The 16,465-nt window shown below is 37.3% G+C and overlaps 2 protein-coding genes and 1 pseudogene across 2 annotated transcripts; 1 reads left to right on the top strand and 2 right to left on the bottom strand.

Annotated features, from left to right (window-relative positions):
* Positions 1 to 6,261: 6,261 nt before the first annotated feature.
* On the bottom strand, positions 6,262 to 6,767 carry LOC147288338 (small polypeptide DEVIL 3-like). The gene has a single exon (XM_086241607.1). It carries the CDS (start codon positions 6,722 to 6,724, stop codon positions 6,560 to 6,562), a length of 165 nt encoding a protein of 54 aa, XP_086097733.1. The 5' UTR covers positions 6,725 to 6,767; the 3' UTR covers positions 6,262 to 6,559.
* Positions 6,768 to 11,258: 4,491 nt separating this feature from the next.
* LOC147288337 (AP2/ERF and B3 domain-containing transcription factor RAV1 pseudogene) lies at positions 11,259 to 13,223 on the top strand (annotated as a pseudogene).
* An 867-nt stretch (positions 13,224 to 14,090) lies between these two features.
* Positions 14,091 to 15,744, bottom strand: LOC147288336 (protein rough sheath 2-like). The gene has a single exon (XM_086239619.1). The coding sequence runs from the start codon at positions 15,385 to 15,387 to the stop codon at positions 14,257 to 14,259; it is 1,131 nt and encodes a 376-aa protein (XP_086095745.1). The 5' UTR covers positions 15,388 to 15,744; the 3' UTR covers positions 14,091 to 14,256.
* Between the last annotated feature and the right edge of the window lie 721 nt (positions 15,745 to 16,465).

The following is a 16,465-nucleotide window of genomic DNA, read 5'->3' as shown; positions in this document are numbered from 1 at the left end:
TATATATTAAATGGGTGTTGATCGAAATAGGTAAGGTTGTAAAGAGATATTCTTTTTGGTACCTTTTAATATATATAATGCTCAGTACATTATATATTCTTATTAAAGATGTATTTGATCATATATATATATATATATTATTCATGAATTGACTGCATGGAGTTGGTGAGATTTTATTATAGTATACATAACTATAATAAGAAAACCCTGTAAATATATGATGATGTTTACAACCACTTTTGTATAAATAAAGCCAAAATGTACAATGAAATCAAACTAGTTTTGATTAGATCCATCGGTCTCCTAATCTTCCTTCCTAACGGAATTTGTCATCGTCCTTTTAATTTTCAGTTACAATGAAATGACTTATAACTTCCAAATTATTAGTTTTGACAACAGAATTCAATTGGTGTGTCCTGTGGTTGTTTTGATTCGACTTTTTGGTAGCAGTTTGTGGCTTCTAAATTTGGTTGAGTGTATGAAAGAAACAAACTACTGAAAAATGATTGTGCAAGTTTTTTTTTTTTTCTTTTAATTTGGTTCAATAAATTAATGATGCAATGCTTAGTTTGTCTGTCATGAATATGAAGGAACTGAAAAGATGAAAGACCTAGCTATAGCTTAAACTTTAATGACTTTTGCTGATTTTGTTCCTCACTTAAGATTTACTCTGGGATTATATTAATTCTAAGGACAGATTAATTTGGATTTAGGTAATTAATTACTCTCTGGTGTATATTAGATAATGAACCACTGAGATATAACCCTGACAAATTCAGTGGTGCTATATATAATCCTTTTTCTAAATGTGTCTTTGTCAGTTAGTTAGAAGTAACATTTAATGAGTGAATCATGTAAATACTTGTGTTTTGTTTGTAATCTTGTTCTTGCGTTGTTAACGTATTTTCTCTATATCCGTTTAATTATGTATCTTCTTTCATATATATCATCATCCTACATGCTGTAGGATTGTACGACCTAGATGAGCACGCAGTAGGTTTTTGTAGCTTACTTAATTACTCAGCCATATATTGAGTTGCTTGTCACGCGTATTATATATTATTTGATAATTAAGGAGATATATATGGATGTGATGGAGTAACTAATTATTACCAATTGAAATTTTGAGATATTAGTTGATAGAATTAGAGCATCCAATCCAAAATTAATTTGCAATGGGTGGAGAGGCCCAAGACTTATAAGCACATATGCTAAGTTCTAGTTTTTCGATGTGAGATATTGTTCCACATTACTCTCAACACGCCCCCACAAGTGTGGCGAGACTTACACGCAGATAATCTGGCTCTGATACCATGATAGAATTAGAGCATCCAACCTAAAACTAATTGGCAATAGATGAAGAGGCCCAAGACTTATAAGCACATATGCTAAGCTCTAGCTTTCCGATGTAGGATATTGCTCCACATTACTCTCAACATTAGTTGTGAGATACTAATTATATATATATGGGATATTGGAGTGAGTAGTCTAGCTATTTGTTGTCAATATTTAGTCATTGTAGGTACAAGAATTAAAGCTAAGATCAGATCGACATGTGTATCCTTTGTACTTTTGGGGAAAAGCTATGAGGAATTGTTACGGTTTAGGGGGAACAAGAAGAAACGATTTTACTTGTAAGCCGTCTTGGGAATTAATAATTTTGCTTTTGTCAATCGTTTCTTTTGGATTAATTAATGTTGTTGGTTGTCGACCTAAGTACTCTACATATATAGGGGCAACTTTCACATGGTCCAGAAATCAAGACCTGCCCATCCTATATATAACCTGGCTATTAATTTGTTCTTGTTCTGGAAACTGACAAGTTTTGATTTATTTCTATGATCAAGACTTCTTCAATGATCGATCAGTACCATGTTGGATGTATCCTTGTGTAGAACTGACAGTTAATTTGGTTGATATATCATATATATGTTTGATAATTAGGAGCAAAAAGTTATAATACATCGGTTATGTGATTAGTTCTTACATTGTTGGGAGACAATATATATCGGTGGTTCTAGAATTGTGATTTGTGTTGTGATATGAGAAAGAAGAATAATATACAGAATATTTTAATGGTAAAAATTTGTTAAAAAAAACTGATCACGAACTTTTTGTGATGAATCATGATGGTTGCAAGTTTTGAAATGCTTGGGAACCAAGCATATATGTATAGATTACTTAGGACATGCAGGCTGTATATATATATGCATATATAGGTATATAGGTTAGTGGTTTTCAAAGATTTGAGTACTAGCTGTAGAAGGATCCTGAGATGCATGTCAATTGGATCGATCATATATAATTACTTGAATGTATAGATTAGTTACAATTTTTGATATTGTCAGGCTCATGATCATCCTATATATAGTGAGATCATATTCCCTAGTGTCTACCTAAGCAATCTTTCTCTGCTTTACATATAGACAAACTTTCTTAAATTAGTTTGGAGCAGCTTATTTTTAGGCATGATCGATCAATATATACGTGATGCAGTACTCCATGGAGTAAAGAATAAGCAGATCATATATCAGAGAGTTTTATGAAATGGATTAATTGGAAGTAATCATGTCTGCTATATATTGAACTTCATAACAGGTGAGCTAAATTACTTGATCCTTTTAATTTTTTTTGGTCTGCTCGAGTTTCGTGCAGTTTTATAATTGTTGTTCGGACCAGCCATATGCCTTTTTTTTGGTATAGAAAATGTGAAGAAGACTGTCTTTAGTTAGCAGTTTAGTACAGTTAATTTGCAGTTCAAGGTGTATGCTTCAGATTTGTGAAAAACGGTATGACTGTGATCAACAGACAAGGCTGTATAGGCAACCTTCTAAATTAATGTACTTTCGGAATGGTACTTCTGAGTTCTGAATGTTATTGCATAAAGATGAGCTGCAGGCTACAGCTATATGATCAAATTAAAGAACTAGCAGCAGATCAGGAAGTAGTGCGGATCGAATTGGCCTATTGTCCTTGGAAGCTAGTTCAAACCCAACAGGTAATTGACACTTCTTCGATCATCATTCATCGATCTAATAAGTATTGGTTTCAATGCAAACATAAAATTCTGAATTTAATTATGACTATAACTGTTCTTCTCAGCCAGTCTCATAATGACATCGGCTTTAATATTTATATTGTAATAATTGTTTTTACCTCTATATATTGTAGGCTTATTTAAAAATGCACTTAGGAAATACTTCTTAATTAATTAGTTTTTTCATACTTTAAGTTTGTGTAGGCCGGCATTGGTTTTCTCATCAAGTTGGCATAGTGATTTGTGATCCTTAATCCGCCAGTATGCAGTAATGCAGAGTAAGTACTCCTGAATTTTTTATTTTTTTTTCTACTTAATTGGGTATCATTCTAGTTAGCTTGTAATATATTACACCTTAATTAGGTGGCATGGTCTTCCGAACAGATATTAATTAAGGATCCTTCTGGTTTTGTTATCTGCTCATCAATTATTTGCTGATCAGCATGCATTGTGATTGATGACTCATCACTTCATCATCATGTTTTTGCAGGCTAGGCCCAAAATTTGTAGACATGTACGTATAATAAAAACCCATTGGGGCCTGGAAACATGATTGATATATATATAGCAGCTCTCAATTGTATGGTCGCGGTCCATGGCTTAATTATGACATGTATTGATGGTTATTTTGATCGACTGAGGCTTATGTGCATGCACTTATATATATATATATATATATATATCTAATGTATTCCTACAACAAATGATATCAACATATATATATATATATATGCTAATTACCTGCTGATCCTCATTACCAGACACCATGATATATATCAAGATTTACAGTTAAATCATATCCTCATGAGTCATGACCGTTTCTTTTCTGATTTAGAGGAATGAAAAAGAACTGAACACTTAACTGTGAATGTAAAAGTAAAAGCAATCCCAACTACTTATTATTTACCACTTAAGCTATATATATAAAAGCCATTCAGCATGCATACACATTTTCAAATAAAACAACAAAAAATATTAAAAATAAAAGTTTTTTAAAAATATTTTCTTTTGGTTTGGCTGTTTAAACTCAATGATATATATGCCAGAGTGAAAACAACTCAACTCATTTATTCTGATTGGAAGAGAATCAGACAGTAGTTGTGGAGGAGGCAGAGGTGGGGCTTGAGGACTAGGGGTTGCACGTGGGCATGCATAAAAGCTGCCCTTTTGACCAATCACACCTTTGTCGCTTTCCCAATCATGAGGTGGCAGATTCCCATTGATCCCAACAGAATTTAAAGATGAGTGGTTACTGTACTCTTTTAGACTTGTACTACTCTTCTTCTTGCTTGCTATTCCCATTATTTTCACTGTCCTCTGTTTTGGGACCAACAGCAAATAGAAAAATACTACTGTTGGATTCTGACTTATCTGGGATTATCACTCACACACACACATCGCACGTGCGAGAGACTCATACTACCATAAATTTAGTGAGACCCACTTTTCCAGTTTAACATCATCAATTTAGTGAGACCCAGTTCTAGAAAAAGAAAAATTATTTAATTTGGTTCCATTTAAGCTAGCTAACATACATTAATTATTTATGCAATACACTTATACCAAGTTAATTTTCATAACTTCACCATGTCCACAGCTATTGCATCATATATATTCGTCCTGAGATTTTGAGAGCACAAACTGTACTGTCGGAGCAATTAATATAATATGTTTCATTTTTTTACGTAACAGAAAATATAAATGAGCTACCAAAATTTGTAGACATTTTCGTTATGGTTGTTTTAGTGTTTTAGGGTCAATTTAGCTCACAGTATTCACTAGGTATGTAGGGTGGTGTGTATTGGACGCATGTATACCTAATTTTATCTTGCTCATTTCAGCCTTCACTAATTAGGTATGGCCCGTATGGGTCACGGCCCTATGACTTAAGCATGTTTCCTGGGCCGCGCGGGTAACTGCATGTGGTTACATGATAATGTGCTTGAAAGCTAGCTGCTGATAAGGTTCCTGTACACTAGTCTACTCTTACTTGGATTGATAGTAACAGTCTCGTCCTCGACAAATTTTAAACAACTACAAATATATATTGCACATTCAATCAAATTATACGTATAGTTATTGGGTAGCTTAGTTGGAAGTGCCATAGTATTACTCACAATGCACCCAAGTTCAATCTCTTCTCTCCCCAACTCAGAAAAAAAAAAAAATCAAACTATACGTAGTTATTCATGGTACTGTACTGCCCTCACAGTTGTTCATATACCTTGGGAGAACACTTATTATGTGAATAGAAGTGTCTACATGAATCATGGGATCATGGACAATGTTGGATATGGGACATCCATGTGATTCAACATGTACAGCTGAGACTATCAATTGGGTAATTAAGAATCTGGGGATATGCACATTGACAACGGTTAGAGTAACACCATGCCATTAATTGGAGCATTTGCATATTAAAAGATTTGGGTTATATTATTTTATAAAGTAAAGTTTTCTTCACAAATATCTAATGTATGTTATGTATTGGGTAGATCGATGTTCAATCGGATGCTATACATTAAAATTAAAATAAGAATTAAACTTACTTGAAAGTTTTTGTTAGTTAATTATAATTTATACATGAGTACTTATTTACAATATATGAAGGTTTGTCCCCCACCACCTTGAAGGCTTGAAGCATGCTTGCGATGTAAAAATGACTTCTTTTCTCTTTGTAAAATATACGTGGCGGTAAAAGTAATAGCGTTAGGTTTGTTTGGAAGGAAGATGAATCCAAAGTAGAATTAAATTTGTCCAATCATCGGGTACGAGTCTACGACCTGCATGTGATCACCTAATACTTCTTTCAACGTGCATTTGAAAGCTGAGTTGACAACTCCAGAAAGAAAGAGAAGGAAAAAAAAAAAAAACCCTCTTTGGCTCTGTTTATTGATCTCTCTGCTTTATTTAGGTGGCTATAAAGAATAAAGATACCAATTCTCTACTTGGAGAAAATGAAAAAAGAGCTGAAGAATCTCTCCATTTATTACTAGCTAGCCACTTGCTACTTGCTAGTGATCATCCCTATTATATCAAGAATATTTGGCACCATAAGAATATTGAGATGCATGCGCGACAATATATTGAACCAATAATTGTTCATATAATTACTGAACCAATAATTGAAATGTGTTAAAGAACCAAAGCTTAACGCTATCTAACTGCACTGTACTGAAAATTCTGAAATAACTACTAAAATTAATATGCACGAGAGAGAGAGACAGAGAGACAGAGAGGGAGCACAAGCTTCTGGCCTAAATTTGGTTTCAAATTGAAATTAATTTGAAGATTAATTTCTATGGTACAAATTATGCTCAAGGAGCATTTGTTCCGCAGAAAAAAAATAAAACAGAAAAATGACTGACTAACAGTAATTTCTCATTGCTATTTACACCTCATCGTTGAAGGGTGGTACAGAGAGACAGAGAGTGTGTGAGGAATTGGTTTGCTGAAACTTCACTACTGCAGCTGCTAGCAACAGCAATAATGTATGCTTAATCGAGCTTTAAATCTTTGAAATTAGTCATGCCAGCAGAGAAGCATAACAACACATCTCCTAATAATGTAGAGCCTTCCCTTCTGTTGTCTAAGGTACCCTCCAAGCCTTCTGCATGAGACTTTGCTGTTCCTCTTGTTATTGGACTCATCTGCAGCACCCATCTGCACACTACTGCTAAGCTTCATATCTCTCCCTCTTTGTTTTTCTTGCTTTCTTCTTTGCCTTGTAAAAAACTTAATGCTAAGTTTGAAAGGGTGGGTAGGAAAGGGGGTTCATATAAATAGAGAAGGTGTGGTCCAAAGCTCCAAAAGAAATGGCACCAATTGCTAGGGTCCCCCACCCCACACCACACTCAACCAACCCAATTCAGCAGGATTCCAAATTCCATGCACATCATTTTCCAATTTTCCAAATAAACCCAACCCAACCCTTCCCCTTCTATCCCTATGACACGTCACCCTCTTCACCACCATTTATGTGGGCATCAACTACCAAGAAATTTGGTCGGCCATTTATCAAAAAGAGAAAAAAGAAAAAGAAAAGAAATTCTGGGAAATTAATTAGTTTACATGGATATTTGGGCAATTGGCATGGCAGTGTTCCCACACAGGTTGAATTATTATAACCTCATGACAAAATTTCTGCTGCTTCCTTGTCATGTCCTCTGACTGCATGCTGCGTACAAGAACAATGGCATTACATATATAATTTTTCCAGTACAATTTAATTTCATGATGAACAAGCTCTGCTCCCATATCATACATGAAAAGGTTCCACGTGGCTAACAAATTATGGGACCATTATTCTGATCCCCAATCAAATTATTGTTCTTACCCAAGTGTTGGAAAATTTTACCATTTATCAAGACTAATTTATAAAGGGTTGAGTCTCTTGTGAAATAGTTTTTACTTGATACTCTAATTTTCCTTATAACCCAACCGAATTTATGACCCAAAACCACCCCATAATTTTAAGTCTTTAGGGATATTGGATCATTAATATGAAGTTGAATATGTATGTCATTCATTAAACAAAAAATAATTTCATTGAGAGGCAAATTTGTCATTTTCAAAATGATATTGAACTCAAATGCTGTAAGAATTACTTGAATTATTTCCTGCTAGCTCCTATTCGATCCATCATGTTGGTCAAAATGCTAAATCAATTTAAGTAGATGGGCATTAATATTGCAAGTATAATTAATATTCATAAAAAATGTAACAGTACTATCACTGTAATTTTTCTATACGTAAATAAATATCTGAGCAGGATCTGTCTAGCTAGTTCCAATTACATGGGATGCCCCATTGGAGACTGTATATAGTGGATATAACTCGATCATTAAACAACAAACGTACACCAAGGGACAGCGAAGTGTGTGCAAATTACTATAATATTGAAGCTCGAAACTCAAAAATTGCAAGAGAATCTGAATGACTTCTACAAACCCAACCAATGTTAAATAAGTTATTGAATTATTTAGCCTCAGATGAAACACAATCCCACACGTTTAGTCTTGTGCTCCTCCCATATAAATACAATATATATCACTTCAAACCATTGGAAATTAAAGGTCAACTAACCAGACCCTCAACCCAGTCTTGAGGAATTTATACCTAATATTGAATTGTAGTGAAATTCATTTGATTTTGATAATTAGGGATTTATAAATGGGTTGCCAGAGTTGACACTCACTGGAATGAACATTTTGCTGAAAATTTTCAATCCGAATTGGTCGCTTCGACTTGATATTTGAACTCGAAGTAAACCAATCCAACTTGTGTCCGTCCCTGTTACTTAGAACTTAGGTTTGAGAGGTTTTTAATGTATAGTTTATAATCTATAGTATGGTATGGCCATGTACTAAAGTAATTTTTTGGGTAAACCAAAAGGTGAGAGTATATTTTGGTTTGCGAGTAAGCTTGTATGCTTATTCTACTGTCATCCACCAAATGAATGGATAAATTTAAAAAAAAAAAAAAAAAAAAAACAATCTCTTAAGCAAATTACTTGCAAAAGTAAATAACTTTACCAACTTACCAGGTACCCATTCTCTTTCATTGTCATTGGGTTAAAAAATAGGTACCTTACAAAATAGGTAGATTAGAGAGAGTCCAGATCTTTTTCTCCATTTGTTTATCTTTTTGCTGCCAATGGAGAGTGAGTGATCGAGTCACTGAGTCCTAGTCTAAGGGATAATGAGAAAAATTCCCAGCCTTATCTGATAGTGGGCCTGGCCCATCTTGACTATTTTCAGTGCTAGTTTCCAGATAACTATCAAAAGAAACAGTAATTTTTCTTTATTGAGGGGCCATTGCAACAATACTTATAGGAATAATGCTTATTATTCCTATAAGTATTGTTGCAATGACAGTATAATTATCATTGTATTATTTATTATAAATAAATAAGTCACATTATAAACTCGATACATATTTATAAAACATTGTCACATTTATGAAATCTCTCACAGTATTCTATTTGTATAAAAATAAAAAACCCATACCTGATACAGGCTTTGATAGTTTGATTAAAGGAGACAAAGTCCATAAAAAATGAATCTCCCCATTGTAAAATCGGTCCAGGTTCCTGTCTCAAACTGTTCATTCATTGGCTGCTAAGCCTGCTATTATTATTCATTCTTGAATAAAATGCAGAGGATGATGACGTGGCCACAAAGAAGATCGACAACCCAGCACGTGACAACCTCGTGAGCGACATGGTAGCTGCCTTTCACTTGCTAAAGCAACCTAGATTTTTGTTGACTGTTCATCATTAGGGGGGCCTTGTGTCCACACCCTGTTTCATTAGAGAGGCTCTTTTCCGACTATATTATAAGAATGTGACCAAACACAAAAACAAAAGTGAGAATGGAAAAATGTTTGTCTTGGTTAAAGCAAAGATTGTGTCTGTTCGGACATCTCTAACTTGGGGTTGTTCAGTGTATTAAGTCACCTATTTTTCATTTTGGATTAAATTCTATAAATTTCAACTTCAACTTGGGATTTTGTTTGATTATTCTTTTGGATTTGAACAGAGTCTAGCTTGTTCATTTTAATTATTCATTGTTCAGTAAGAGATGGTACCAAAGGAAACTGAGAGGAAACTACTAAGCAAATTATGCATGTTTATGGAAGTCATAGTGTAACTTATAAAAATTGAAATAAAATAAAATAAAAGGGGGTGTATTGAGAATGATCAAGGATAAATCTTGTATACTGGGGCATGCCCCCATTGAAGACTCTCTCGAATGATCAATGATATTTTGAGACCACTCAACAAGACAAATAAATGAGCACTGACGATAAAGTACATCATATCCCAAATGTTTAATATCTACACACAACACTCCACAAGCCCAAACAGCATGGACCACCTTGTTGTACCCACAATGTGGATAATACAATATAGCTTTCTTGTAGCTATCTTAAATGCTTTTCAGTTGATGGATAATTTTCATGATATAGCTTGGAATATGATGGACTATCTTGTTGTGATTTTTAGTTTTGCATTGGTTTCACATTTTTTGGACTAAGTGCTTGTTATATTTTCGTATATTTGTTGGGTCTTTTCATCTAATAGTGTGATTCTTAAAATAAATAAATAAATAAAACACTACTCCTTTGTTTTCATACAAGTAGAACTGTAGAAGCCGAATCATAGCAGGGTTATGATGTAAGTGGCTTGGGTCGAGAGGGGGCAACCAAGGCAAACAGGCCCTAAGTGATGGAAGCCCAAAGTCCAACACAAGATTCATGAATGCTTGAGTTCCAATCTAATTATAATGGTCAAGGTCCAAGGACCAATAGCTCACCACTCTAGCCCAAGTCCTCTTTCTCAATTTTTAAGAACCCCACCCCACCCCACCCAGCCCATTACATTTGTTTTAAAGAAAGATAACCAGGATGCTTCTGCATTCTCACCAATTCGTTCATATCACTACCAATTGCAGGGTGTTATGTTAAGATATCTATCTTGTTATATTGTAAATTTGGACATACATTAAGGCAACAATCTACTATTCAAATTCACATAACAAGATAAACATCTTATGTTATCAAATTATCTGGCAAGAATGTTTCCGACCAATTGCATATGTTTTCTTATTGAGTAATGCTAAGTGTACCACATTTTAGTACCATCTTGTGTACTATATTTTTAATAAAGATGAGATCCATCAATATAAGTAGTTCTCATCTCTAGAGGTGGTACACAAAATGATACTAATGCAACTAATGTGGTACACTTAGCAATATTATTTCTGATTTATTCAACTTGGGTGTCAGGAATACATGACCAGGTGGATTCAACTCACCAAGGTTTTGGTAAAGTGAAAAGTAATTCTTTTTCAGATTAACAAGGAAAAGAAAAGTAAATGGTACATTCACACATTCACTTTCCAAATGCATGCACAGAGAAACAAACCAGACCTGATTCAGCCAAATTGGGATAACCTGCCAATGTTGGGTACCAATCACTTTCACAACTACCAAGTGTGAGCCTAGATAAAAAAAAGATAGATAACAATCGCAGACAGCCAACCAAAGCAAGCCACGTGTTCACACGGCCAATCAGAACTGGCCACGTCCAGCCTAGGAAATTTCAACCAATTCCATCCATCGAGGAAAATGGAAAATCCCTCTCTCCCCCAAATTGATCACACAATAAATTATAACTAGCCACTGCAACAACAGATTGTAGGGGATAGTAGTGAAGATATTGTGAGATCAGGTTGGGCAGAGAGAGAGAGAGAGAGAGAGAGAGAGAGAGAGAGAAAAGGGAAAGGAAAAGCCTCAAAACCAAATAGATTAATCAGGAAACGTGAAAAGCAGGCAACTAGGCAAGGACCATGATCATCAGATCACAGCAGAGTTTTCAGGGGGGATGAACTTGCCATAAAACAAACTCTATATATATATATATATATATATATATATATATACATAGCTACATATACATTATGTGAATCCTCGTCAAATTGCTCAAGTGGGTCCTACTTAACTTTCATACACATCCCACAAGTACTATAATATCACACACTCTTCTCCTAACTATCCATGAACATTTTGATTCTTACCATCTTCAAACCTAAATCAATACTAGAAAAAAAGTTCGATTTTTGTCCACTACTTCTAATCTAAATCAATACGAAAACATTAAAAATTCGATTCTTATCCTTTTCTTCTTTTGAATCGAAATTGATATAGAACATAGAGTTCAATTCTTATCCTTCTCTTTTGAATCTAAATACCTAGAAGAGCATTCATTAATCTTTTTGTGCATTATCTTTTCTAGATCAATGGATGTGATGAATTACTTGAATGAGAGCACAAGTGACTCAAATGGGGTTGAGCCAAATTCAAACAAGTTACCATCTTCAAGGTACAAGGGAGTAGTCCCTCAACCAAATGGCCGTTGGGGAGCCCAAATATACGAGAAGCACCAACGTGTGTGGTTGGGAACCTTCAACGAAGAAGAAGAAGCTGCCAAGGCCTACGACATTGCCTCGCTGAGGTTCCGAGGCCTCGATGCCATCACAAACTTCAAGCAGCAGCAGCAGCAGCCATTGAAGACCACCAACATAGATGATCATGACGATGACAATAACGAGACCCTTTTCTTGCAATCGCATTCCAAGGCCGAGATCGTCGACATGCTCCGAAAACACTCGTACACCGACGAGCTCGAGCTGTACAAGCACAGCAATGCCGCGCGTTACGAAGCTCGAAAGAGAATTAAGTGTGACAATTTATCGAGCACGTATAAGGCGAAGAGGGAGTGGCTTTTCGAGAAGGTGGCGACGCCGAGCGATGTGGGTAGATTAAACCGAATGGTGATACCGAAACAACAGGCCGAGAAGCATTTTCCATTAATGGGTAATTCTGAGGACGATGATCACAGTGCAGCATCATCGAAAGGGATTTTGTTGAATTTTGTGGACCAAGTGGGGAAAGTGTGGAGGTTCAGATATTGTTATTGGAGTAGCAGTCAGAGTTATGTGTTGACCAAAGGGTGGTCTCGTTTTGTGAAGGAGAAGAAGTTGAAAGCGGGCGATGTGGTTCGGTTTCAGCGATCGATCGGCGAGAATGGGAAGCTGTTCATTGACTGTACGCCAAGAAACGTCGACGTTTCCAGGTTTGCAGATGTGCCGGGTAGTCGGGTTGATGATGATGACCCTTTAGTGCCGGGTCAAGTTGATGGAGTGGTTAGGTTGTTTGGAGTTAACATTGTTGAAACTTGTAGTAGTTGTGTTGTGGACAATAGAAGGTGTTGGAGGCTTGGAGCAAAAATGAGGTGAATTTGAAATACCCTTTTTTTTTTAGGCCACTGAAATACCCCATTTTAATTTCATCAAATTTATAGAAGAAATTCTTTCCTTTTTCAGAAAAAAAGAAAAGAAGGTTTTGAACTATTGATTTTTGAATGTGATGTTCAAATTGATAGTCTACATAGAGAGTATTACCTTATCATATAAATTAATACTTGTATTGTTTTTATGTAGCTCTATTTCATATTCACATGACATTTTGAATTTGAGTAAAGTTAGAGTTTATCACATTTTTAGAGATGAGATGTGGTGCACAATTTTTTCTCTTTTTTTGTTTTATTTTATCAAACATAAATTTTATTCTTTAATGTATGAAGTGAACAATAGTTTACAGTAGACAAGAATTATATACCAACTAGGCAACTAGCTATTTATTTAATGAAATTCCTCCCACAATACTAGAGAGGTTCCAAATTTGTATCCTCACCTCCTTTAATACAACAACAAAAAAAGCTCAGAAAAATTTGAGGGAGTTAATACTTTATTTTTTCTTTTTAAGTCTTTTATCTTTTGCTTTGGACCCGGGGAGTTGAAACTCGGACCAAGAAGAAATGTTTGGAGGGCCCAACATCAATTAATCTCCTCAAAGACCTAGCCATTTTGATCAGCCCAAACTGCCCTAACTCCTAAGCCCCAAACCCGGAGAGTGTATTTAAGCCTAGAAAGGGCGCGTGGGGAAGCTAGAGTAGCACATTGTTTCCCAAACACCAAGGTCAGTCCATTGAGCAGTCATTGTCAAAGCATTGTCATATATAGCGTAGCATCTGTAGCATCCCTCAGACACCCTAAGCGGCTGAGCCACCCATGCACCGCAGCACAACACAGTAAACACAGCGATGCTTCAGTTTTGGGCCACGCGGCACCACCCTAGGTCCCTACCCAAGTACCCAGCAATGCATTTATAATAAAAAAAATAACATTAATAAACAATAAAGAGATAAATATGGCGCTGTGCAAGGACCACACTGGCTTTGGCTTTAACTTTTTTGAAAGACTATGAGTTATAAACCCCAAGTCCCTAACCCTATTATTAATGCAGCAGACTAGCCTTGTTAAAAAGGTCTCTTCAACCTTCAACCCTTTCTGGCTAACAAAATTGCAGAAACTGATCGATTAATTGGACACAGGCTCACAGCATCAAACTAAAAGCATCGATTCTAAAACATCTTCTCTCAATTTTAAAACAAAAACAATCTTATTTAAGCACAACAAGAGAGTAAGGATTGAAGAAAAAGAAGCTGTTGCAAATCAAAATGCAAGAATTAACAAAACCTACAGCGCCAGTACTACTACATGAGTAATCATGGTTGTAAATTGTAATTTGCAAAATGGGTTTGATCCATATTTAATTAGGAATGGTAAAACTGTAGAGTCATTAAAAGAAGGTCGCTAGCCATGATTGCAAGCATGAGTGGTAATCTGCTCCACAAGCTTAGCCAGCTTCATCTGCTTGCTACACCAAGCTTCCACCAACTTGGCCTCTTTGTTATCAGCCTCTCTATGCAAAACAACCAATTGGTCTCTGTACTCGCTCTCGATCCGACCCAGAAACGCCGTCTCCTCCTCTCTCAGGCACCTTATCTTGGCCTCGATCTCCTCCATCGCCTCCCTCCGCTTCCTCGCCTTCTCCGACTCCAGCTGCTGCTCCAGCCTGCTCAGCCGCCACGTGGCCTCCTTCTTGTGCTGCACCCAGCTCTGCCTCCCCTCCTCCAGCTCCCTGCAGCACTGTAACAGAGTACCCACCTGCTGGACCGGCAGGAACCGGGTCGGGTCCGGCTCGATAACCGGGTCAGACGGCGAAAGCGACAGGCTCACGGAAGGAGAATGAGTAGTAGATGACGTGGCCGACGATGTCGTAGAAGAAGACGGGTTCATGCTCATGTTCATGTTCATCCACGGAGGCAGAACAGAAGACGAAGCAGCGGATCCAACCGACCCGAGTGAGAGAACAGGATCGGGTTCCGACCCGGGAATCGCTGTCCTCATAGTGTGGGGCAAAGGAATTGGCGAGCCGTACTGATGTAATTTGGGCTGGACGTACTTCTCGGCGAAGGTCTCCAAGATGTGGTCGTAGGGGCCGTGGACGGCGGTGTCTGGAGAGGCAACTCCGGCGACCGGAATATTCCCGTCGGAGGAGGTGGTGTGGTGGGTCTTGTTGTTCTGCTTCTGCAACTGCTTGAGCTGCTTCTCTTTGAAGACCTCCCACCACTTGCCGAGTCGCTTAGGGGTACGGCCGGGGACCTCGGCGGCGATCTTCTTCCACTTGTTGCCGTACTTGGCTTGGAGAGAGATGACGAGGGACTGCTCGTCGGGGGTGAGAGAGCCTTTCTTCAGGCCAGGCTTCAGGTAGTTCTTCCAGCGCTCCAGGCAGGACTTGGGGTCGCGATGCAGGGGATTATTGCCGTTGCTCCCGTTGCCCATGCGCTGGGAGATGAGGTTCCAGTCTTTCGCACCATATTGCTTCACGTAGGCCCGCAGCAGCGCGTCTTCTTCCGGTTGCCAACGCTGCCTCTCCTTCATTTCATCACCATTTCTGCTGCCCACGGTGGCCGGACCACTGCCGATGCTTCAAAACCAATGTTTCTTTCTGGCCTTTGCTATCAACTCTCTCTTGAACGTACGGATTTGTATTTATATGAGCGTGAGAGAGAGAGGGAGAGGGAGGAGGATCTTTGTATTTTTATAGACGGGGAGGGGGGATTCCACGCGCGGGTTGTGAGGGTGGAAACCACGCGCCAGTTTCATGGAGGTGTTTGACATATGAAAACAGTGGTAATCGTGCTCGGTGATTTTACGGGGGTGAAATTGAATGATGGGTGTGGGGTTTAGATGGGATTTATCATTGGGGTTGATTTTGGTATGCGAGAGGTAGAGAATAGAGAGGCTGCTGACTGCTGAGAAGAGCAGCAGAGAATTCAGATTGTGGTGGTGGGGGCGATGTTTGACAGACTAGTGAGTCAGACTGGGTGGACAGGACTGCACATCACAGCACACCCAGATGAGCTCCCACCCACATTTACTGTACGTCCCGCAGAAAGATGCCGAGTGAAAAATTAAACAGTACGTTAAAGTAGTGAATTACTGTGCTTATATGGGAAAAAACAACATGTGCAATGTGCCAATGTGCATGAGCTTCCCACTTGGCCTTATTAATATGGAAAAAATGTAGAAATATAAAGGGTTTTCTGGCTTTTCTGGTTCTGTTTTAAGCTAATTTGGTTTGTTAATCATGTTCGGGTTCAAAGAGAAGAATCCAGATTATTATTCAGTTTTAGTAAACTTAGTATGTGCATGTGATAACGAGAGTGCTATTGACGCGCTATGTGAGGGGTGTTTATAGTGTTTTGTATACAAGACGAGACCCATCAACGCATTTATCGGATCTGTTGGTGGCCACTCTTCTACTTTTGATTTATAGGCCTCAAAGGTAAAAGTACAGAAATGTTTCTGGCTAGTGGCTAGTTAAAAACAGACCAAGTTTACTATGTACTTTCTTTAGTGAGCGCACTCTTGTACAGTTATACCAACATAATCATCCTCTACTTATTTTGCAGCCTAGGGTCCTGAATATGGTTAAATTAAATTTTGAATATTTTAT

This window comes from Dryas octopetala, chromosome 4 (assembly GCF_963921425.1).
Source record: "Dryas octopetala chromosome 4, drDryOcto1.1, whole genome shotgun sequence".
NCBI lineage: Eukaryota > Viridiplantae > Streptophyta > Magnoliopsida > Rosales > Rosaceae > Dryas > Dryas octopetala.
This window is presented reverse-complemented; position numbering and strand designations above follow the sequence as displayed.

What these genes read in the sequence shown, in the direction of transcription:
- LOC147288338 (XM_086241607.1), bottom strand. Translation starts at nt 6,724, where the DNA reads ATGAAGCTTAGCAGTAGTGTGCAGATGGGTGCTGCAGATGAGTCCAAT.
- LOC147288336 (XM_086239619.1), bottom strand. Translation starts at nt 15,387, where the DNA reads ATGAAGGAGAGGCAGCGTTGGCAACCGGAAGAAGACGCGCTGCTGCGG.